The 26229-nt window shown below is 23.4% G+C and overlaps 2 protein-coding genes across 2 annotated transcripts in view; one reads left to right on the plus strand and one right to left on the minus strand.

Moving 5' to 3' along the window:
• LOC129613018 (uncharacterized) overlaps positions 1–24425 on the minus strand; it is a 41884-nt gene extending 17459 nt beyond the window's left edge. The window contains exon 1 of the mRNA XM_055526894.1: positions 24122–24425. Within this exon, the coding sequence (XP_055382869.1) occupies positions 24122–24173 (52 nt within the window). The 5' untranslated portion in view covers positions 24174–24425. The remainder of the gene's footprint in view (positions 1–24121) is intronic.
• The window catches only part of LOC129613017 (coiled-coil domain-containing protein 174), an 81981-nt gene that overhangs the window by 21041 nt on the left and 34711 nt on the right, over positions 1–26229 (plus strand). The gene's annotated exons all lie outside the window — the stretch shown is intronic.

Raw genomic sequence — 26229 nt, forward strand, 5'->3', positions numbered from 1 at the left:
TATATGAATGAAAATAATTTGAATAATGTAATACATTGTTTTTAACGGAAATATTTTCACTTGTTGAAGGGAAGAGTGCTACTTTACAAACCATTGGTTTGACCCAATTTTATTTTTCGTACTTTCTAAAGGGTATTAAAACTCGATTTAGATTTTAGAATTAAGAAGCCAAAATTTTCATTGAAGAAAATGTCTGCAAAAAATTTTATGGTCCTAATGATCTTTTTTTGATATATGTGTCATAAAAATGATCTAATTATGTAAAAAGGCTTGTAACAATTAATATAATAAACAAAAGTTTATAAATTTCATTTTATCATTAAACCGTCAACCTCTATTTCATTTTCACATTAAACCATTAAAATATAAAAAAAGTCTAATAAAAGATTTTAACGACTTTTTTTCATTTAACACTGTTTTCAATGTTATTTGAAACCATCCAATGTGGTTTAATTTCAATTTTTCGAGTTATTCATCCTCAAAACCCCTATGTTAAATACAATTCTTTAACGTTTCTTAAGAGAAAATATTAATATCTTTTGGAAAATGCCTCAATCTATAAAAACTATTATATAGTGTAGGAGTCATAAATTAAAAACAACGTTTCCAAAATAAAATTATAATTACGTACATGTGCATTGGAATTCAGTAAAGTCACATTGGATCCTACTTCATGTCTAATAATTTTTTTGTATTAAAGTTGACATATACATAATTGTTGTATAACATAAATATGTAATATTATATGTATAATTGTTATACAAATTGTTATAATTGTCATATTATATTTATACATGTCATACAAAAATTCGGTGAGTTCTTTGATTTGTCAATCAAATTAAAGATAAAAAGGAAAAAAAACTGGTGTCAAAATCGAGCAAAATTTTATTTGTCAAAACATTTTCTTTATGACATTAGAGGTTAATTTTGTGCTATCGTTGAAAATATTTGAATTAAATAATTATGTATATTTTAACATGTGAAATCGAATTAAGAATGACAACATTTAGAATTTTCATTTGGAACGAAAATAATACTTGTATTGCGTGACATCATAACTTTTTTCACAAGAATCAAGCAAAATATTTACACATTTACGAACGTACGAACATATGTACATAAAATATATATGTTAAATAAGGAGGTGAATAAATTTTTAAGTGAACTTTTTGAATTTATGTTTGCATGCATGTATAAATAAAATTTATTTGTTTATAAATTAAAAAGATAGCTCAGTTAATATTTAAAATTGTATATTATACAAGTACACATAGTTAACTACATACAACAGAGTTCAACGTTGACTGTCACCCATTAGTGATGAGTGTTTTCATTTCGTAAATTGTATTGTACATATTATGCGGTAGATGGCTGACTATTGTTTTTTTTTTTTAAATTTATCTTCTTATTTTTCTCTATTTAGGTTATGTTTCTTTTTTATTTATTTTGTACTTATTTTAATTCTACATTTAATTGTGATTATTTCGGATAACAAAACAATTATGATAAAAAAAGAAGAATCTGGAAGAAGAATTTGTCTGCTTTATAAACTAAAACATGCATTCTATATGAGCATTCTATGAAACTAAAAAAATTGATGTAGTTGTAGTGTATGTTTGAATGAGTGTTTTGTTGTTATTTTGCTGGTATTACTGTTATTTTATTTTACTTTTTCAATGCAGCTTTATGCAGCATTCTTTCTAATTATTCATGCAATAGTTATGGATCTTTAGTTTGCGAATTACTAAATTTTTATTTTTTTTTATTTATTCACATTTGTTTTTTGTTTTTATTTCACTGGTGGGCAAGAAATTGAAAAATAAAAGAGGGTGGATTTAATGTGTTTGCATTTTTTTTTTCGTTTTCTTTATTCAGCTACTGTTTCCTTATGATGGGATAAAATGAGTAGTTTTTAGCACTCTTCCAAAAGAAATTGGAAAATAAGTTCTTATTGTTTATACTCTCTCTGTCCGTTCCATGTGTCTGTTTACAAATCTTTACTCCTATAAAAATAACAAATTAGCTTCCCTATTTTCTTTCAAATTTTTGATACCATTTTTCATCTAGATGATAAGTTGTAGAACTCTGAAATTTTTTATTTTGTTAGAAGAAAATTTTTTTTTCACTTCATTCCCTCCCATGTCATTGCAATTTGCAATTCGTAAAATTTGAATAATCTACTCTTTCCATATATTTTCAAACCTGCAAGCTCTTCCAAATGTCTATGAAATCAGAAAGCTGATGATAAATTTAATATCGTACTATATTAAAAAATATAATTATTTAAATTAGCTCACTTACTTAACCGTCCATTGTGAACTCGACCATTGTGTTAGGTCTACTTTAATTTTTTTTATTGCTCATCCTAAATGTATGCAATAGTTTTATATATTTTGGGTATATTTTCATTTGCTTTTGGGGAAAAGTGCTACTTTACAAACATTTAGTTTGATCCAAATTCATTTTTTGACGCTTTTTTAATTTTTTTTCGGAATGGATAACGAAAATACAGAAAGACAAAAAAAAAGTTGAATAGCCTTAAAGATTTTTCTTTAATTTTGTGCTTCTTTTATAGAATCGCATCCCAAAGAATAATTACATTTTAATTTGGTGAGGTCTATGTAATTTTTAATATGAAAAATTTTTTTTTTTATTTTCATGGCAAGTAAAATAATTTACAAATGTACTTATGTTCCTATTAAAATTTTACTATCTCAACAGCAAAAAACAAAAAAAAAAAGAAAACAGAAAAAGCGAGAGAGAAGAAATTTTTACTGCATTAATAATTTAATCTGAAATTGCGGTTGTACCACATTTGCTAAGTGTATTTGTAAGAAGAGTTTTAAGTTATACCCGAAAATTATATGATTATTTATTTTAAATGGATTATAATGATTTTCAAGTGCAATTTTATTATTATTGAAAATATTTTGGCGAGAAAATATTTTTTATCTTATGTTTGTTTAAATGCAAAACCATTTTGCTTTTAATGATGGCAAACAAAGGAAGTAAAATTAAAGAGAAAATATTTTTTTGTTTTCTTTTTTGCTTTTTGTTAATTATAACGTTAATTTATGTTATACTCGTATATACTTATGTATATAGCAGTTATTTGCTATATATACTATATACATTGTGGATGCTTAGCTTTATTATGGTATATGAAGAAGATGATTTAATAATTCAAATATGCCATAGGAACACGTAAAATACTTGATCATTTTTTTTCGTTTTTAATTTTTGAGCTTCTATTAAAAGGAATGAAAAGGAGTTTATTAATTTAACATAAGATTCTGTTACCATATGGAAAAAACTTGATTTATAATAAAATAAGTTCACAGTATAGACTATAGAGGATGCATTGGTAAATTTTTAGTTAGACACCTAGTGTGACGCTAGTTGTATTTTTGAAATTTTGACTAAATTTTATGATTTAAAAATCAAATAATATCGAAATTGAAAAATTAGATCACATGAAGAGAACACTTTTATAATATATAGCGAAAGTTTTTTATTTAACTTTGTTAATTTTACTAAATATTTTAAGGCATAGAGAACGTAAAATTTACAAAATATAAAAAAAATTAAACTCTTTAAAATTTTTTTTTTAATTTTCTCACTCCACAACTATTGGAAGAAATTTTTTCTTACATTTCCAATCGATCGTCATGGGAAATTTAATTACTTTTACATATATTACTTTCACAATATTTTGTAAATCAATTTCCTTGTTAAATAAAATGTTCATACAAGGACTTAAAAGGAATGGAATATACCAGGAATAAAATATACATTACAAGGACTTGATATTTTTTTTTCAAAATTCGATGTTACACAAATATTACATAGTATTATAATTTTTGTTTTTAAAAAAATATTACAAGTTGTTAAATTATTTTTGACATTTGTAATTTAATATTCAATTTTATATCAAAATTTTTATACTTAATTTGAATATGTATACAGCAAATATTTCATTTCACATTAAAATAAAATGTATACATCTATATGTATGTTCATATGTAGATTTTTTTTTACATTGAATGTTATTACATGTATAAAATGTATATTTAGATTGCGTAAACATTTGTGTACTTATTATGAATTGAAATAATATGAAATAAAATTTGCAGTAAATATGACGAATTCCAATCTTGAAAAGGGATACCGGGGTCTAGAAATCTTGATCATGTCGGACAGTCAGGCTGCAATCAAAGCGCTGAATTTGTTTTAAGTGTCCTCTAGGGGAGTGTGGGACTGAGAAGCTCCACAAATTGGGTGAATGCGGCCTTTACGAAGAAGTGGGCTAGCATATAATTTTCCTTGCCGAAGATTTTTTGCGGAATCAGACCACCTACTGTTTGCTGGAAGTTAAGAAAGGTATCAGAGGGGAAGCGGTCGCAGCGCTGGGAAGTCTTTTGGAAATGTGGCAAGCCAAGATGCTTTTGGGAGATTATGACCAAAAGTGAATTGAGAAGATGATAGGCAAGAATCAGGTGATTGGGCAAGTATCCTCACCGATATCTTGATGGGACCTTATCAGCTTAGAAGTTACCCCAGGAGGACGAGCCTAGAAAGCGAGGGCGGTTGCAGATTTAGCGGGGAGAAGAGGAATACTAGGGAGCTATGTGCTCACTCCATCTGAACTGCGGTTTAGACGGCCTTTCAAGATACTTGAAATCATTAGGGAGGCTAGTCTCAAGGGGTGTTGTAAGAGCGGGTTCCACACAATACACCCTTATATGCTGTTCGCGATGTACTGTCACCCGGTTATGCGGATATTATTGAAAAAATTCTATGCTTAATGCTCTAAAACTTTTAACGAGGTACATTTTTTGAGATATGTATTCCGTCAGGTTTCATAACCTGTAAAAAAAGAAATTCATAGTAGTATTAGAATTTCTAAGAAATTTAATATAACGTTATCTATATTCCTTTTCCTTACCTAGAAGTATAAATTTCGGGTTAAAAGAAAGGTCTTGATTGCATGACATTTTAGTTTCCGAAAAAAGTCTTGAAATCTAACCTTTCGAGTCTTTTATTTTCAAAAAATTATTTTGGTAAAAAAAATTTTTGTAGGCGAGAATATTATTTTTGTATATAGGTAAAGATTTACTCTTATTTGCTTTATTCTTGGAAATTTATAAAAAATTGATATAGTAATCAAGTCTGATTATAATTTTGCTATTGAAAAATTTACTTTGAACTTTTACTTTTATTTTAATCATACATGTATTTTTTATGATGTGCAAGTCATCTGTAAATATTTTTTACATGATGAAGATGAAATATATGTACATACAGATACAATCTAATACCTGTTCCACATATATGCAAAAAAAAAATATGTAATAGTAGAAACCAATTTAAAATTTTTTCACTTTTATGTAACTTATGTATGTATGTATACATACATATATATGTACATTTTTATCTACGTATTTAATTTAATATAGTATGCAAGCTCATTTCTGTTTATTAACAAAAAAAAAAAACAAATGTTTGTAGAAACAAAATAAATTGGGAATTGTCAGTTTTCACTCGTTCATTCGTTCATTGCTATTTTTTTTTATTTTCAAACTTTTGCTGCGGTACTATGAATTTTTAATACAAGTATACAAATATTTTGATAGTATAGTGTATTTGACTAGAAATATATATTCTAACCTTGGGATGAGAGAATAACAAAGAAAATAAAAAAAAAAAAACAAATTTAAAAAAATGTAGAGCATAAAAAGAGAACGTGAACACTGAATTTAACTAGGACTAAAAATGAAAATTTAGTAAATATTTTTTTTTAGCTTTAGTTTTTAAAATTCAATTTTTTTAAAAAAGAATTCTCGATTGCACTTTTTTTTTTCAGTGTACATGTATTTATTTATATTTACAAAATAATTTACTATTATTTAATTTAATTCAGGGAACCGGAAGAAAATTTTATTAAATTTTTCCAATTAAATTGATCAACAAGCTTTTAAAATATATATTTGATAAAAAAAATATTAATTGGATAAGTAATTGAAAAAAAAAATGAGTTTTATTGGCTAATATGAAAATTTTTCAAATTTTTTTTTTTGTAGAACACAACCAACTATACAAGTGGTTAATTGGTAGTGCAATGAAAATGACTTTTGTTTTTGGAATAATCGAACATAAATTTTGAAGTTTTTATCTCTTATATTATAGGCTTATATTATAGGTATGTGTCAGCCTTTTTCAAAATCTATAACAAGTCGACCACCAAAATTAATGGGCAATGATTTCGTGACCCCTGCTTGTTTGATTTTCAAATTTTCGTACTTGCGTTTAGAATAATTCATACTATTAAAAAGGAAAAGTTATGCGAGTACTAAACACATTAATTAAGTGTTAAAACTAAAATATTCTGTTTTAAATGATTAACACGCGACCACATATACGGATATATGTAATTAAATGTTCAGGTTATATCAATATATCTTGACACTGTGTTGATAAAGTTAAATTGCTTAGATTGTGGATTATTAGTTAAGTGAGTTTATAAGCCAGCTGACCATTGAGACTTTATAATTACCGATTCTTAATATCTATTAGGCAATATTGTAATTAATTCATGTAACGGATAAGGTTCTTGTCAAAAAGTAAAGAATAATTAGCAAAATGTGTAGGGTTTTTCTAGATTTCATTATTGTCACATTTCATCTCATTTTTTATTAAATGGGCTATAACGTCCTCGTTGTAAAGGATGTTGTAAGGATGTTGTGTACATATAAATTTATTATCCGAACTCTTAAAGTGAAATCCAAATTTTCTACGAAATGAAATGAATAAAACTTTCGGTATTTAAGTTGAAACAGAAATTCTGATATCTAATTTGAAATTTGAAATTAAAATTGCATTTTAAACAAATAACACATATAATAAAAGTTCTTATTTCATGAGAATAACTAGTGAAAATTTTTTCAAACAACTGTAATCAAAGGAACGAATCAAGGTAGAAAAATTAAAAAAATTTTTTTTTTTGAGCTGGACTCGAACCAGTAACCTACTGCTTTCTAGGAGGACGCTCTACCAACTGAGCTACAAATGTATGAGAAAATTGTTCATCACATTGCTTTATACTGTAATGTACATGATTACTAAGTATTAGATTACATGAAATTGCTTCATACAATTCTCTATTCGAAAGAGCATTTGCAAGAAAGTATAAATAGGTGTTGCGTTTATTACACTATTGGTATTACTAATTGCCAATACAACGTGTAGTTGTTTGTCTTTGTTATTAATTTCTTATTATTATTTATACCTAATGGAAATGTCTCCATACATGTTCTGGAAGACTTTATTTATTTAGAATTTTAACTTTATCATATAAAATTACCGCTCTTCCAATAGAAGTTTTTTTTATAATTTAATTTTAATTTCTATTTAATAATGTTAAAAGAGAAAGTAATTTAAACAAAAAATGTAATTTAAACTTTAAATTAAAAATCAAAAAACAATAATAAATAAATGTTTTTCCAAGTACTTTTCCAACTTGATATGGAATTTTTTTTTTTGGAATTAAAAATTGGAAATGTGAAAAATTCTTTAAGAATATGATAGTTTTGATTTCTAAAGAAATGCGAAATAAAATTTTCCGAATACAATTATGGGCATATTATGTTTAAATTGGATACTCTTTTTTTTTTTAATATTTGACTTTTGTTCGTCCTTTTATTTATTTTCTCTTGTTTTTTTATAATTTCCATTTTTTTTTTTCAAAAATAATATTGAAATAATTTAAATATGAGTATTTCTCCTTTTGATTATTTTATTTACTTAACACAAAAATAAAAAAATAGAAAAAGCAAAGCTAGGGAAAAAATTGGAAAAAAAAATCTCTAAGGATACCATGATACATTTACAAGGATAATATTTACATGGATATATTTGTATGTATGTAGGTGTGTGTGCATTTAGAGTATGTTAAAAAAAAGGATAACTTTTTTCCTCTATATTTTTAAATTTTTTTTTCTTTTTGCTGTTTTTGTTTTTTTCGTTTTTAGTTAAAGAAAATGAAACTTTTCGAATTTATTTTTTTGCTTTAGTGCTCTGACAAAATATTACAACTTTTCAGGATTCGCTTTATAACCCTTTCAACTTTCCCTACTTTTTTTTTTTGTGTGTATTTTCTTTTCATTATAGCGTCCTTATATTCAAGTTTCATGTAAATAATTTTTTTTTTTTGTACATTCTCATATACATATATACATACATAGTATACATGGATGTTTTTTTTTTGTGTATAAATCGGTTCTATTAATAGTTTGAGTAAAATTTTCTTTTTTCAAATCCTTTATTTTATGATTCAACTTACTAGATTTAAATTCTGACACTGAACTAGTTCATTTAAATAACAGCACTATTTTTGGCCTAAAAATACTGTAATATAGGGTGTTTAATTTAAATTTTTTTTTTTTGTGAAATAATTGTTTTCATGTCTCTTTCCCAAGTTACAGACGCTAAATATGTTGAAGAGAAAATATAATATACGTATATAAGAAAATGTAAATGAATTTGTTATTGTGATAATTGAATTTTTATTGAAATGTTAGGATTTTTAATGGTAATTTACTGTTTGGCTAGGCGACGGCATATTTTGTATTTTATTAAAAACTTTGTTTAATCTAAGATTTTCCTTATATTTTAATTAATTCTAAAAAATTATTTTTCTTTTTTAACCTGAACAATTTGAGTCTAAGTTGAGTCAGTGTTTTTACTTTTACATATTAAATTTTTGCTATATTAAACTCGTGTTTTATTATACAATGGTACACACTGTATTTTTTCTTTGAATTTTAGAGTAAAAAAAAAAAACAAATTTGCTTCTCTTTAACACCAAAAATTATTTTTATTACAAACTTCTACCAGATAAGAAATATGCAAGGATATATTTGGACTAAAAAAAAAGGGATTAAAATAGAGAGCAGAAAAAAAGAAAAAAAAATGAGAGAGAAAAAAAAATAGAGTAAAAAGTAAAAAATGAAAAAAATCAAAAATAGGACGTTCATAAATATTTTAATGGGGATGCACTTTTGTACATAAACTAAAAGTATTCAGTTTCGTTTTTAGTACGATTTGTACAAGGAATAAAATTTTTGGTACCAAACTTTCCAGATATTTTATTTTTTTTTTCAAATTTTTTGTTTTATAACAATTATAACTGCAGTTTTTTTGCGATAAGAGCTTTGGATTTTGAAATTTCAATTCAAAATATTATGAAGCTCGAAATTTTTCCTATCACCGTATCATTCTACGATTTACTAAAATAATCTGGAAAATTATTTTGAATCGTGAAATATTTCAGCATTAATGGAAAATATTGATGTCTCTGTTAATTTTTTTAGACTAGAGAGCTAAAATGCTTCTCCAGTTATTTGCATAATGTTTTATGCAATAACTGCAGAAGCATTCATGTTTGTAATGTTAAGATATCACGTATGTATATTGTTATGTTTTTAATGTGTAAGATATTTGTTGTCTCTGATTAAAATTTCATTACTTATATTGAATGAGTTGAGTTCATATTTAAATTTCATTCAAAATATTAAAGAACTTAAATTATCTACAAACATATGTACATATTTCCTATGTAATATGTATGTATATGTATGTATGTATGAATCTAATAAATGTCATCGAGTTCTTATGGAAACTAAATAAATTTTATTCTTGAATATTAAATTTTTAATATCAAAAAATTTTCTTTTCTTTTATCCTTTTTGAAAATTTTCATAATGTGTGCACTATATATGTATATTATATAGTTCGTGGGCGGATGTTAATATGTTGTATATGTATATATAGAATGAAATATAACAGTTAAAACAAAAAACTGTTAGAAATTAAAATCTTTTAGTTGTCGACAGTTTTATTATATTTAAATAAAATTTTTCTTTAAATTTTTAAATTAAAAATATGGTTAAATGAATAAGAAAATTGAGAAGATAAAAAGGGAAAAATTTCTTATTCTTGTGACAGCGAAAAAAAAATCAATACAGGTGCTAAAAAATAGATTTTCTAAGTTTATTGCAATTCTCTTTTTTACTGCGGAAAATATTTTCTTTATTTTTTCCTATTATATTTCATTTCTTTCTAAATTATATAGAGAAGAAAGTTGAAAATGAGCAAAAAATTGCAATGCTTTATTTTTTGTTTTTATAACTGAAATATAAGGGAAATGTAAAGTAAAAGGAAATTTTTTTCAATTTTAAATAATAGAAATTTTCATTTACAATTTTGTTTTCTGTTTTACTTTTTTTTTTTTTAAATTTTAAAGTAATATTGCAGTAGGAAATGGATGAAAAGTCAAATACTGCAGATGTTATAGGATGTAGTTTGAAATAGGATCACAAAAGTTAAGATTAAATTATGAACTTTATGAATAATTGAAAAACCAATTCCGTTACATAAAATTTAGTGATTTCTCAACATTCAGTATTTTTCTGCAAAATGGTATTGCAGTCAATGTTGCATCGTATATATCAAGAATATTTTAGAAAATATAGGCAGTAAAACTAAAAATTACAAATGAGAACTCATTAAGAAACTTAGATTTTATTAAGAAGCCTTCTTTCTTTATGAGTACAATTACTTCTACTCTTATACGATTTTGAATTTCATTTAACAAAAAACTAGCTGGCGTGTCTTTGGTGACCCATTTATTTGACCCATATTCATAGATTGAAATTTATTTCTATTCAAGGATAATTATTTAATAAGATTTATAGAGTAAAAAAAATTATGCTTGAATTTCTTAACAAGTCATAGTATTTTCATATGATAGGAGGCAATATAATGGGGATTTCGAAATTGAGATCCTCAAAATAGAATTAAAATATGGTATTTTTCTTATTTGTTTGAAATTTTTTCAATTTAATTTTATAGAAATGACTTGTTGCACCACTAATAATATATTATAGCCTTCTTCAAGCTAACACCCAAATAACAATAACAATGATCTAGTAATCTAAAAATATTCGGTGAAGTATAGATTTGAAATTAGGGCTCTTATAAGCGGCTGCTTTTTCTATCTAAAAAAATCACAATTTCTTCTATTTTATTTTTATTTCTCGTAAAGTATATTGAAACTTAACAAAATTAATGTTCTCCTCGTAATGTAATATAAAAAAAAATTGTTTCCATGAAAAAATAAAAAAATTGCATTTTCAAGAAAAATTTAATTTTACAGCTATTTTTTATTATTCTAATTTATTTAAATTCTAATTTGATTTTAAAAAGTTTGACTTAATCAGATTAGTGTTAAAATTTAAATTTTCAAATAAATTTTATCATATACACAAATTTAATATTAAAATATTATGATGAGATTAAAATTAAGTCAAACTCATTAAATTTAAGTCCTATGCGCAAAATTGAATTTGCTATTCATTATAAGAATTTTCTTGTATTACAAAGCATTCTGTGAATAATAGTTTTTATACGAGATTTCATATACTATGCGAGTTTTATTACTTACTTCATCATTATTCTATTAAAAAATTATTTAAGATTTTATTATTTAAATTTTTTTAATAATTTTCAATAATTAATTTAAAAAGTTCTTATATAGTAATTCATTTAATTTATATAGTGTATAGTTATTCTTTTAATTAAATTAACGTAGATAAAGCTATAAAGAATTCGATACATTGTTGTACAATGAAATCAATAAAGGATTATAAAAAAGAAAGGATTTTTTTTATAATTAATTAAAATAATGGAAATTATTTGTGCTTTTTTTTATTGCCGTATAATTATTATCCTTTATAATAATAATCCTGAAATCTTTTTGCTATATAAGGATTAAAATATTTACCATAAACATATGTTGTACATGAATTCGGTTTTATATTAAAAATAAAAATTATAAAATAAAAAATTTCTTTCATGTCAATCGATAAAAGAGCTAAAAACAATTTTTATATACGAATCATAAAATTAAAAATGAAACACAAAAAAAAATTTAAATTAAAAGACTTGTTTTACTATAAAATTACTTGAGCTACTTTAAAATTTTAAAATTTATTATACTTTTTGAAATCTCTATGGGAAATTATCAAAATTTTAAATTCATTTTAATTTGTTTTTCATATACATACATACATTCAGCACATATACATGCATATAAATGCATTTATAATCTTAAAAATTTTTATTATTTTTATTTTTATTTACTTCTCTATTATATAATACCAGTAATTTCATATCCCACAGTTCATTTAATAAATTTGAAATCTCATCAATATTAAATGTTTTTGCTTTTTAAATCATAAAATTATAATATGCTTTTGATTATGGCAAATTTGTAGTCATATACAAGGAACATGTACACATGTTGTTTTAAAATTTACAAGAGTATAAAATTTTTTGAAAGAAACAAAACCTACACAAATTATGAATAATATGATTTTATTTAAATTCAGAAGCGTGTTGGCAAACATGATGTTGCCCAATGTTAAATGTTTTGAAATAACATGTTGGTATTTTTTGATTGGACTTGAAAGCAAGCGAGGAGTAAAAAAATGTATTGATTTGGAAAAAATTGCATATATTACGGTGCTGCTTTTGGTTTTTATTAGGTTCAGTTCGGTATAATTGTAAATGTTGAATGTATCTCATATTTTATAAAGTTTTAGCTATTAGGTAAATTATTCGGCTATTTAACATTGCCCGAAAAATCAAAGTTTAGGATTATTAATCATTGACATGGGCTAAGAACGCCTAATATGTTTATGAATTTTATGTTATAGGCGCCATACATCTAGTATTTTAGATATGAATTTTTTTTTATGAACCAACCCTGTAATATAGACGAATGCACTGCATTAAAATATGATATAATAATAATGATAATTATATATATTAATGCATTTATAAGTATATAATAAATATAAATGCATCAATTCTGGATTTTATATATAAATTACAGTAATCATTACATCATGATGAAATCCTTAATTTTTATGCTCTAAAGAGCATATAATTGTAAATGTATATAAAAAAAAAATAAATTGTTCTAATTTATGTGATACAACTTATATACACATTTCCCATAATTTAAACGAAAAATATACATACATATTTAATGTGTTGATATATTTTTGTTTATTGCAATTTATTTATGTGTGTAAGCAAATATAATGAATTTTGTGTGTTAAATTGTTGTAATAAAATGAAAAGCAATTTGGAGACTTGTACGAATATAGAAATGAATAATACCGTATATAGAGATTCTCAGAAGCAGAGTGGCGTAAGCCAAAAATAAAAAAAAAATTTTTTTTTGCTGCAATCGGTTATGTACATCTTCTAGAATCAGTGATATTAGTTTCCAGTTTTGAAATAGTTTTTTTTCTATTTATTTTTCACAAAAGTATTTTTGCTTTTGTAAAAATTTTCTGATTTTTCAAAAGCAAAGTGGCATAACCCACATTGTGGCTTACACTCTGCCTCTGAGCCCCTCATATAATTTATATTATCCATGTATTTGGATCAGTGGTTCTTAATCCATTGCAGAATATACCATGGTATATGTAGAAATCTTATTTTACTATATTTAACATGTCGTAATATAAACACTGCAATATGCACAAAATAATGATATTGTCTATTGAAAATGAAATTTGATTATCTGAAAAAAATTTCGTTTTTCAGAAATTGCATTTAAATATTTAAAACTCAAAGTTTTAGTTAAAAAAAAGATAAATGTATTCAGTCCGCAGCGTTCAAATTGAAAAATACTGCAAAAATTTGTAATACAATCAAAGCTCTTATATGTAATGAACATCTATATATTACTTTTTACATTTGTATACGTTTATGTGTATATATAGTGAGCATTATTTAATTAATTTTCTATAATACGTCATCATTATAATTCAGCGAATCGAATTTTATTTTTTGATTTATATTGCATCATGTCACGTGACAAATGCATACATGCATATATGTATATGAAAAGTTTACATACATGTATAATATAATATAATTTTATAAAATAATATTTTAACACAAGATGCACAATTGCTTTTGAATATAAATACATACATACATACATACATATAATATCGGAATTCTCTTATGGGAAAATTGAAAATTTAATGAAAATTGGATTATTTTTTAAATGAATGCAACACATCACATATTTAAAATTCTAATGGAATTTTCATTTTGTTTTTTCTTTCTCATAATGAAATTTGAGATTTCAAAAATTCTATACTAATTTATTATTGTTTAATATAGAAAATGTTGTATAATTATATTTTATCTGATATTATACATCACACTCTTCATAAGTGTTATATTGACAATAGTTAAAATTAAATTTAGTGTATTAATTATGAGTTTAATATGTATTGATTGGTATTATTGGTGTCATTTTCCATTAGAAAATTTTCTTAATTATAATTTAAATAAATGCTTTAGAGAATTAGGCTTTCAGGGTTTTTTTTGCTCTTTTGTTATTAACTTTAATATTATATTGTTCAAAGTGCTATGTAAAATAGTTTTAATTTTTCATTGTTATAGTCAAAGAGTGTTCCATTCTATTATCCATTCTATTAAAGAGTGAATTAATAGTGAATATGACATCAAAAGTTTTGTTTTAAATTTTTAGTTCATAAATGAATTTTTTTTGCAAAAATTAAGTTGTAATGCAGAAGTTGTAAATAAACAAGTTGCAAATTCAAAATGAAAATTTCAACTTTTATAGACGTTTAACGAGTCAATTTTTTTGTACGATTTTGATGAAATTTTTTTGCATAAATGATAAGAATAAAAACTGGTAGTACATTTATTAAATTGCATTTTTTTGTGTCATAAAATACTCATATACCGTACCTATACATATATGTATATATAGTATATACATAATATTTTTTATATTTTCGTAAAATTGACAAAGTATTTAAAATTTTAATATTTTATTTTCTTTTATTCCTTATTTTTTTTTTATTATATAATAATATTACTTATTTAAACTGAAATATAAGGAAGTTACGGAAATAAAATGAAATGTTTATGTATTTATTCAATGGTTTGATCTTTTAGGTCATTGAGGATATGTGGACAAGAATAGAGAATATAAAAATATATATGTAGATAATAAGAATATATTTTAGAGTAATGAGAAAAATTAAATGACCTCTTATTATATAAAAATATTATAGTATAGGGTTTATTCTAAAAAATGAATCATTAAGTATGATAATAGTGACAGTCTTCACTTACTGGGAACGGTTCGATTTTATTTTTGTGAACACAAACCAATTCATAAAATTGATTTATGTCTGTAATAAGATTTTTACAATCAATAATATTATATTTGATTCTATTATATCATTTTAGTAATTCAAAATATATTTCAGTAATTCAAATTCAGAATAAGCTCCAGACTATCAATTTACGAGGGCTTTAAATAATGGAATCGCCATTATAAGGGAAAAATTATGTTGTAAATTAAATTAAATGAAAAATATGATTTAAAGAGCTTTATATATAATATCTCTAAAACTGATGGTGCTCTGCTGTGTTTTTAAAAATTAAGGTTTAAGTCGAGTTTTCAAGCTCGAATATCTAAAATCTTAATTCGAAATTAAAAATTATTGATGCTACATTATTGAAATAGCGAATTAAAATTTTGTAATGCTTTTTGTGCATACAATGTGTACAAAATTTTTAATGGCACTGTATGTTAAATGTTGTATGTGAGGAGATTTATAAAAAAACAGAAAACAAAATAAAATAATAATAAAAATAAAATAAAATTTTCTTTACTTTTCCGTCAAGGTATACATGAAAAAAAAAAAAAAAAAAAAAAAAACAATTTTTTTTTTTATTTCGTACTTTATGTCGTTAAAAATTTGTTGAATTTTATTCATTATGTAATATAAATATACATCTTATACATATACATATATGTGTATGTATTTGGTACATTCTCCTTTGCTCATGGAAGAGATTTCAGGTCGTTAGGTAAAGGAAAACAGCAAAAAAAATTTTTTTTTTAAATTTGTTTTCTATTTTATTTTTTTATTTATTGTTCAATAGTTAGTTTTTACTTTCCATACTTTTCATGTTATATATGAGAGCTTAAGGATAATGTCACCTTTGAATAGGATGCTATTTTAAGTTTCGATACCGGATATTAAATTGTCCAATTATATAATGTAGATGTATGTATATACATTTATGTACGTGTAAAATATTTATAATATAAAATGTAAATATGTTGTGTAGTTCTAAAATATTGTGTACAAAAAGTAGATTATATAAAATTTTTATATAAAATAAAAATATTTTTATTAGAAAAGTCATAGAATGTTCTATGTTATATAACTATACTTAAATATTGTTTTATATAAGTTTAGAGAAAGTCTGATTTATAGAGAAGATTTTTATTTTTTTTTTTTTGAACAATATATTTTTATTCTTTTTTAGAAAATTTATTATAAATTATAAACTGTAATATGCATGATATACTTTAATATTAAATTTTAATTCATTTTGTAGCCTAGATATAGGCTTTATATAAAAATATATTATTTTGTTTTTCATTTTATTTTTAAATAAAAGCACCGGATTTGAGATTTTACATAAATACTCTTGCAGAAAAATAAAAATTAAATAAATTCTTTAAAGAATCTCTCTGCTTTATAATTTTTTAAACCGGTGATATTTAAGTTTTATGTACCTAGTTTGTTATGGTCGGTATTTACGTCTTCTACATATAATTTTGTGAATTTAGATAAAAAATGCGGTTGGCCATAGCTGAAATGAAATTAATTCTCTTAAATATTTTATGTAAAAAACTTAGCATTTATTCTTTTAAGTTGAAATTTCTATTTAATTGAGTTTTATACGAAATATTTCTTTTTGAATTTATTTATTGCATACATTTAGGAGAAATAGTTGGGAGGAATAGTTTATTGTTATCTTTTATTTGCAACATTAGCTTAAAGAAATACGTGGTCAAAATAAATTCCAATAATCTCACAATTATTTAAATCCACAAAAAACTGTCCACAATTTTGGAAGTTGGAACATTTTTCGATTAGTTACTATTCTATTAAACTATATAATTTTTGATTAATTTTATAAAATAACATTTAAGTTAAATTTGAAAGATTGGTTTTAAGTCACTTCAACTTATAACCTGTTGAGTTGTGGACTTTGTCTCGATACAAAAGTGTTATTCATTACTTAGTCATGGGGTTCTACATAATTGTATATAGCAGTGCACTAATACAGACGGTATACCCTGTATATTTAAATATCATAATATGTATTTTTAAAGGAAATCTAAGTAAAAGTAAAATTGATATAAGTCTATATGGTCCACCTACTCATATGTATTCATAAAGGCATTTAATATTAATATACACAATAAAGATACTAAAAAATTTTATTTGAATATTCTTTTGAAATAACATTTAGAAAAGTTGATATTTTTTTCATACAGACATCCTGTGACATGAATAGTTTTTCTTGCATAATAATGTATATAATATGTATGTATGTAGTTACATAAAAATGCTCTTTTTCAGCAACTGTGCTTAATATATGTAATAATTGTGCTAAATCTAGCATTTTTTTCGTACTAATAGCAATTTAATATGAAAAAATAAAAAAAAAAACTGACATAAGTACTTGTCAACTGTCAATTTGTCGCACTGTTAGCGCAAAAAATATTAATTTATGTAATTATTAAATTAAAATTCCTAAGCTCTTCAAATTGTTGTTTGAATCCGAGGAGTGTAATTTTAATTATTATATTAAAATTCGTAAATTGTATAAATCCGAGGAGATTCATACATTTTGTGAAGCTTTCAGCAAAAGTAAGTTTTTCAAAATTAAAAATATATATTTAAAAAGCAATATTTCTAAATTATCTTAAATATTTGCACTAAAAATGCTAATTCTATTGAAATTCAAACATCGTATTTTCAGTGATTTCAGTTTTCATAACTATAAGAAATTACGAATAATTTATGAAAAAGGTTCTATTCTCTGCTAGTTTTGGCAATATCTTCAATTTAATTATTTGTTCAACAAGTTGTTAATACTGTAATATACAATTTTTAATATTCGAAAGTATATACGTATGTATATGTAAATAAATGCATAAAATGGATATTAAATGATTCAGGACATTATTTTTTTTTTAATTATTTTGTCACAAAAATGTCCGAATTTCCTTTCTTTTCATTTCATTTTTGTTTGTTATTCTTTAGGTTCAGTTTTTGTAATAGATTTTGCTTTTTTTGCTTCCTTTTATATAATATGTCGGAAAATTACCTATATGTATGTAGAAATATTTTGTTTGCTATATACATATTTTTATTTAATAAGAAAAAAGAGGGAGGGATGGGGGGGCAATTAAAGAGATTTGTTTAATTGAAAGTTAAAATTACCTATATGAATGAAAAGTATGTAAATGAACTGAAGAGTATACAGAATTTTATTAAATGGAATTTTTATAAATTTTCTTTTTAATATAGAAAATAAGTAAACTAATTAGGTTCTCTATAAAAAAATTAATTCCTATACTACCTACCTACTTATAATATAATTCTAAATTTCTTTGATATTTAATTGAGTTTTATTATTATTTATTTGTTGTGTATAACAGGTTTTATTTTTGTTCCAATTTATTATAAATAATTTAATAAATTAATTTAATAAAAATTTCTAGAAAAGTACTTGATTTTTGAAGTCCTCATAACATTATTTAATTTGCCTGCATATATTTAGCTTAAATGGATAAATTTTTATACCTTTGTTTAATCGAGAAATTATTTTAATTATAACCAAGTACTTGAAATATAAAAAAAACATTTGAAATATTTGTTTTTTTTTTGCAAAAACTAAATATAAATAATTTATTAAATATATTTAAAGATTTAAGGTTTAATAACACTTGTATTAGCAAATCAATTTATAGGCTCTACTATAAATTATAGGCTCTATAGTTACAGTCCGACTCGGATAATTGCCAAATTAAAAAAACAAGAAAAATTATTGCAGTTAAGCAGTTTTTGTTTTTCATTTAAATGCATCACTTCACATTTGCAATATAATTTCATTTTACAGATGAGGTTATTCGATTGAAATTCGATCGAAAAAATTTCAAAAATGACAAAGCATGAAAATTTTTATATTTTTAGCCGAGCTATTATTTATATTTATATGGGCTGCAATTACGTGGGTTGGACTGCGTTTACGCTATTATTTATTATTTTATTTTCAGATAAGTAAGAAAATATTCCAGTTTAGCTTTTTATTTTCGTTAAACTCTTCTAAGTTTAAATTTCAGTTAAACTCTTAGAATTATCATACCTTCAGAATATTAGAACACAACTTTTACTCCTATCATAGACATGTTTCGTTAGCAGGAATTTTTGACAGAAATTTTGGGAACAAACTTTCCTTTTAAATCTTCATGTTAAATTATAATATTAAAGAAGACATATAACTTATGGTAGAGAGGCTTAATCGTTTTCAAGTAAGATTTTTAGTAATTTTTCCAAGTTTCAGTTTTAAATGTGTGGTATTTATATGATATACAGCTAAATTTTCAATTTATATTTTAAAGTAATATTCTTACGAGTACTAGATTTTTAAAAAATAATATATAAAAAAAAATTACTTATCATAAAAATAGGAGTATGTATGTATTGTAAAACCCTTAAATTATAACAAAAGCTACTATACTCTATAATTGGAAATTCACAAATCAAGAGAAATACTTCAATCTGCTGTTATATTTCTTAGAATTTTTGGATTCTGGGCTTATAATAATGCATCGCGATATGATTTGTACCACAAATTTTTATATTTTTAATAAATAGTTCAGAATATTTCCAATAATAAATTTAAATTAAACAAACATTCCATTTTTATTTTATAAATTCTTAAATATTTTGTATATTATTTTAGGCTTGTGGCTTAATTTTTTTTCTTTTTCTATAAATTCTATATGCAAGTTTTATATTTTAAATCTGGTATTATAACAAATCCTATTTTGGTAATTAAAAATTTTATATATAGGCTTACTACAAAAAAAAAAGAATTTATAGAAATATCAAGATAATTCCTTATTTTTTCGAAGAATAAAATTTCATTCATATTTTCGTTTCAAAATAATTTAATTAATTTTAGTACATATTTTGTTTTTTCAGGAAAAAATATGTAAAAGAAATATTATAGATAAAAAGATTTGCCAAAAATTCAATTGAATATTTCATATATTTTTCCTATTTTAAAATGTTATGAAAGAAAAGGAAAAAAATTGAAAGTGATTTCAAATAAAATATTTATAAAACACAAAAATCCTTATAATTCTATGTATGAAGTGTAGTGTATATGAATGTGTTTGTATATGCATTATATTATGCATATGTATACAAACCATATTCCTCAGATTTTTCTTTTTCTTTGATAATTTTCCATTTGGTTTTTTTTTGTCTTCGGCCCCCCTAATAAGATTTATTGTTCCGATGGAATAAAACAATCGAAAAATCTCCTTCTGTTTAAATAATACTTAAATTCTTATCATTGTATTTATATTATTATATTATATTTATGTATTTTATTTATTTAATAATAAATCAAGTAAAAAAAAGAAGCTCTTCCTTTAATATTTCTTATTATTCTTTTTCTCAATATTTTCCAAACTACATAATTCCTCTCGGGTATATCATAAATAATCGAAATTTAAAATATTGATGCTTTAAATAAATAACACAAGAGTTTTGGTATAATTAAATACAAGTTTCCGGACCGGTCTGCAAGTCGTTGTCGCAGCCAGACGACTTGTTGCGATAGTAAGATAGAACCACTCCTCATTTCTTTTACATATCTGGTTGTCAGTAGATAGTTATACACAGAAATAGTAAATGAAGGACAACAGGGGTTCTATTCATAACAGTGCCGGGGCTCATTGCGGCTCCTTCACTGTTAGAGTGAATTTCTATTAGGGATATTGCAAAGAATCTTAGGTCTCTTGAATTGTATAATGTTCGATATCATTCTACTGATTATGGAAAAAATGAGCCAGTTACTAGAATGTTGCGTTGCATTGTGCTAATTCTCACTCATTGATAATATGATTCTACTATTAGTAAGTGTACTCTTACATCTAGATTTTTGTGTAATTTAAATTTATCGTAATTTTCTTGTTTTTTGTTCATTTTTTATTTGTTTATTTTTTTTTACTTATCCCTTTTTCTAGTATTGTTCCTACTTTTTTAGTGTCCGGTGGTCGGTATCTTGGTAGTCTTTTATTTTTTTTTAACTTGTCTTCGTCATTTTATTTTAATTATGCCTTTCTTCTTCTCCTTCTATTTAACATAAATCATCCACTCCTTTCCCCTCTCCTTTCCTGTAAATGGTAACGATTGTTGTTTGTTAACTGATAGTTGCTTAGTTGCGACTTAATAATTTTATATTTTTTTGCGCCTTTTGGCGTATGCTCAATGCGTGATCATTTTATGGCGTTTTTATTTCTTTGAAATTATCAATATTTTTTTTATAATTTAATTTTTAAACGTTAGTACAATTGATCTTGAACCCATTTTCATTTTATTCATGTGGATTTTCTTTTGAATTGAATTTTCATATATCATAAAAATAAATATTTTTAAAACAACAACAAATGAATCGTATGTAGTGGTGGGGGGATAATTTAATATTGTTTGTAAGACATTTACCTACTGGAATATTTTTATATGCACACATTATACATATATGCACATATTATACGGACACATGTGTTTAACAGAGAACAGTTAGTCTCTTTTATATATATATATATATATATATATATAAAATATGTAGGAGTAAACTTATAATTTTTAATGTAAATAAAACATATGGAAAATGTTTTGTTTCAATGTCATTTATATGTATGTACAATGTACCTAACAGCTCTCTTATATTTATATACTTATAAAAAATCAAAGAATGAAGACAATGTGATTTCATTGATTTCATTATGTGCTACGTATTTCTGCGTGTACGTATTCTTATTGTAGGTGTATATTGATGTTCCATATTGGAAATATTTTGTTATTTTGGGGTATACTAAGCCATAATATTTTATATGGAAACTGTTAAAATAATGTTTATAATGTTTTTCATTTTCATATCCCATTTCCAATTCGGAATCTTTAAAAGTATATTGTAAAAGCAACACAAAAAAAAAATAACCCCAAAAAATGAACAAAATATAAAAACCATTGAAAAGGAAATAAACCAGTAAACCAAGAAAAGGCAAGGACGTGTATAATAAGATAAAAAATATTATTAGAAATTTCATTTTACATTAATATATTATACATTTTGTAGATACATTAAAATATTGAAGGTTAGATCAGTGGTGAACCATTTTTATTTACAGTTTATTGAATAATTTGTATGTAATGGCAAAAGGGCAATCTTACATTCATGATGTTTAAGCGTTGAGACTCGAGTTTTTAATTTAACAAATTAAAATAATTTGAAATAAAATGTTTCAAATTATATTTATATTATCTGACCATTGGTGCAGTGGTTATGGCACCGGCCCTTTAACCGAAGGGTCTCGGGTTCAAACCCCGGTCAGGTCACTATAAAAATTATATTCAATATTATATAACTTAATATGCAATACTAATAAATATTATACAAGTAATTTTCAAATATTCATAATATTCGATACTAAAGACTAAGAAAAATAAACAATAAATATTAATACTCGTAAACTGAAATATTTAATATAAATACAAAAAAAAAAAAAAACTTCGGTAGGCTAGTCACCTACCTAGCTGACTCTCTATGACTATAGAAACTAGGGCATGATAGATATCATGCACTAGCCCTATACTCCTCCAAGGAGTGAAGAAGGAAAAAAAAAAAAAAAAAAAAATATTTATATTACATATATGTATATAAATTAATTTGGTTATTTATGACAAACTGTTCAAATTATTACATCAGTTTTTTTTCCTATCAAATGCAACTAAAATTTTTTTTCTAACAGATTCATCACAAAAAACTTTATATGGAACCGGTTAAAAACGAAATATTACTCAGAAAAAATATTATTGTTTCATTTTGAATCATCTGACAAGAAAACTTATTTTGAATCGGCTTTACATTTTTCATCAAAAATATAATTACTGGGAAACGTCAAACTAAAATAAGAATTAGAAATTTGAAATGTTCAGGTTTGAATGAAATACTTTTTAGGAAAAGTTCCTTTAACAACCGCATGAAATAAGAAACAAAAATTTTTCGTGTTTATTTTTCGGATAACTATAATTAGCGCCTAAGTTCGAGTAAGATTTATAAGAAGACATAGAAACAAAACAAAAGCGTTAGGTACAGAATTATTGGAAAATGGCATATCAAAGATTGAAATAATTAAAAAAGAAAAAATAAAATCGCGACATCTATCACCAACTTCATGTATAATATTCTCTCAAAATTTATTTCTTCTCTGTCAAAATTTATTACTTCTCTTTATATCAATAACGAATTAATTTTTGTTAGTAATTCTACTAAAATGTGAATAAGCTCGTAATTCGTAATAAAATTTGGGAGTGATGAATGCTTTCACGAAAATTAAGGATGACTTAGCGATAAATAATATAGGAATGAAGGTTTTTATCCTACATTGAAGTAATTTTATCCCACTGTGTATTTTACGTTGAAATTTAATATTATAAATTCTAAAAAAATAGAAAAAAATATTAAAATTTAAATATATACATATTTCATACACATATGTGCATACACATACATACTAAGAAGTAGAAATTCGCATTAACACTGAAATTATTCGATATTAAAATAGAAAATCATATTTTCTTAATTACCATATTTTTTATAGAAGTACCTATATAATAAGTAATAATAAATTAATATTTTTAACATAAAAATTATGTTAAAGTCACTTTTATATTTTATACAATATTAAAAATTTATATGTACATATTATATATGTATATGTATAAAAGTAATATAAAATAATTGTAAAACATGCACTGAAATAGAAGAATACAAAAAAAAAACAAATATCATAATAATAAAAATATAAAGGATAATGAAAAATAATTTTTACCACATAATAATAGGGTTAGAAAAAACATCATCATCAAAGTATATTGTTGCATTTTTAATGAAAAATAATTATACTATATATATGTGAGATATATATACATATATGTATATATATATCTACTTCATATATAGATAATTTGCGTATAACCTCGTTCTTTAATAATCTGTTTTTGCGTTTTTTTTTTTTAAATATTATAATATTCTATAGTATTTTAGTACACATTATCCTTTTTTGCGATTTTTTGTGTTCTTGCTTGCTTGCCCCCAACTCCTATATTTTCTTTTGTTATTTCTGTGTTATGTTCACTTTTATTTTCTAATTTCTATTGTTAATTTATACTTTTATTTTATACTTCTAATATATTTGTGATAAAAAGTCCTTGAATCCTTGTTCTTTTGATTTTTTTTTTGTGTATGTATTTCTTTCACTTTTTAAAATTTATAAACATTAAATTTTTTTCTTCTTATTATTTTTATGTATAAAATATGTTTTATGTAATTATTACTGTTATTATTATTATGGTTTTTATATTATTTAAAATTTTCACTTATATTAAGTATTTATTGAATGAAAAAGAAAATTTTTTTTTTGTTTAATTTTTTTCTTTTGTTGTGATTTTTCTATTTTGTACAAATAAATGAATGAAAATTTGTTATTCTTGTTTATTTACTGTTGTGCTTTTTTTTGTTTTTATTATTTTTATTATTATTATTCTTATTTTGTTTTCTGTTTGTTTGTTAATGTGTCTTATTTCACATTAGCATTTTTGTTGAGGAAGAAGAAGTTAAAGGAAACATTAAAGAAGAAGAAGAAAAGTTACATTAATTTCATTATATTTTAAATTATATACATATATATGGCCGTTTATATATACATATGTGTATATCACTTTTGAATGAAACTGTTATTCGTATATAATATGACATATAATATATGAATAACTGTTATACACGTACATTTATTTTAGTTTATGTTCATAAAATATTAACTTTTTGTATTATTATTTCTTCTTAATTAAGTGTATTCATATAATTTTATACATATGTAGATAGGAGTATAATAATAATAAGGTAGTCAATTTTTAATTATACGGTGAAAAAATATATGTTTATACATATATTTGGAAATTGAATTATATACCATCCATATATACGTATATTTATATTATATATAAGTTATATTTGAAATAAATGATGGAATTTTTATTTAAAAATTCTAAGATTTTTAAATTATATACATATATAACAAATAATACTTGTTATACAGTTTATTAAAGAAGAGCTTATTTAAGAACAGAGAACTCAGTCAATTTGAAATTGTAGGTTTTTTTTTAAGTGTAAGCATTTTTGTTTAAGGGTTTTTTAATTAGTTCCAACAGGTCAAATTTTCGAAATATAATTGGTTCGAAAAAAAAAATTAAACTCAATATTAAAGTAAACGCGTTTAAAGTAGCGTATTTAAAAAAAAAACTCGAAGGCGTTAAACAAATTTTATTTTCAATAAAGCAAAAGTTTTTGTTATTGAAATTATAAATTTTCATTTTTTGTTGCATAAATTTAGGCAGGGAACAAAAATTTAAAAGATGTTACTAATATTTTATGCCACTGGCTGTCCTAGTTGAACAAAAGTTGAATAAAATTAATGTTCTAGTGATGGTGTGGGAAATCTAACATTTCTTAGTGTTTGTATATGATAGAGGGTTTTATATATGGAAGGGATAAGTTGTACATACCAACGCGTACGGCCAGAATAAAGCTTTACTACTTTGTTTATTTAAATTTTGAATATCGCTTTGAATATTATTTGCAAGTTAATTTTAACTATTATGAATTTTCCTAATTAAAGAAATATAATTTTGTATTAAATATAAAATGCAGTCAACCGTACATATATTTAATTGAGCTGCCAAAAACGTGTTATTTGGAATTCAATAGTCAATAGAACATACCATTTTTGAACAAATGAATTGTACACTTATAAGAACCTCAAGTTCAAATTGAATTTCATATTGCTACATTTTTTAAAAATTACGCTAAACTAAAATATTAAAAATTATCGATAAAATGTTCTCAAACCCCATGTATATGCTTAAAAAAATATTTATATCA

This window comes from Condylostylus longicornis, unplaced genomic scaffold (genome assembly GCF_029603195.1).
Source record: "Condylostylus longicornis isolate FDR11 unplaced genomic scaffold, ASM2960319v2 ptg000080l, whole genome shotgun sequence".
In the NCBI taxonomy this organism is placed as follows: domain Eukaryota; kingdom Metazoa; phylum Arthropoda; class Insecta; order Diptera; family Dolichopodidae; genus Condylostylus; species Condylostylus longicornis.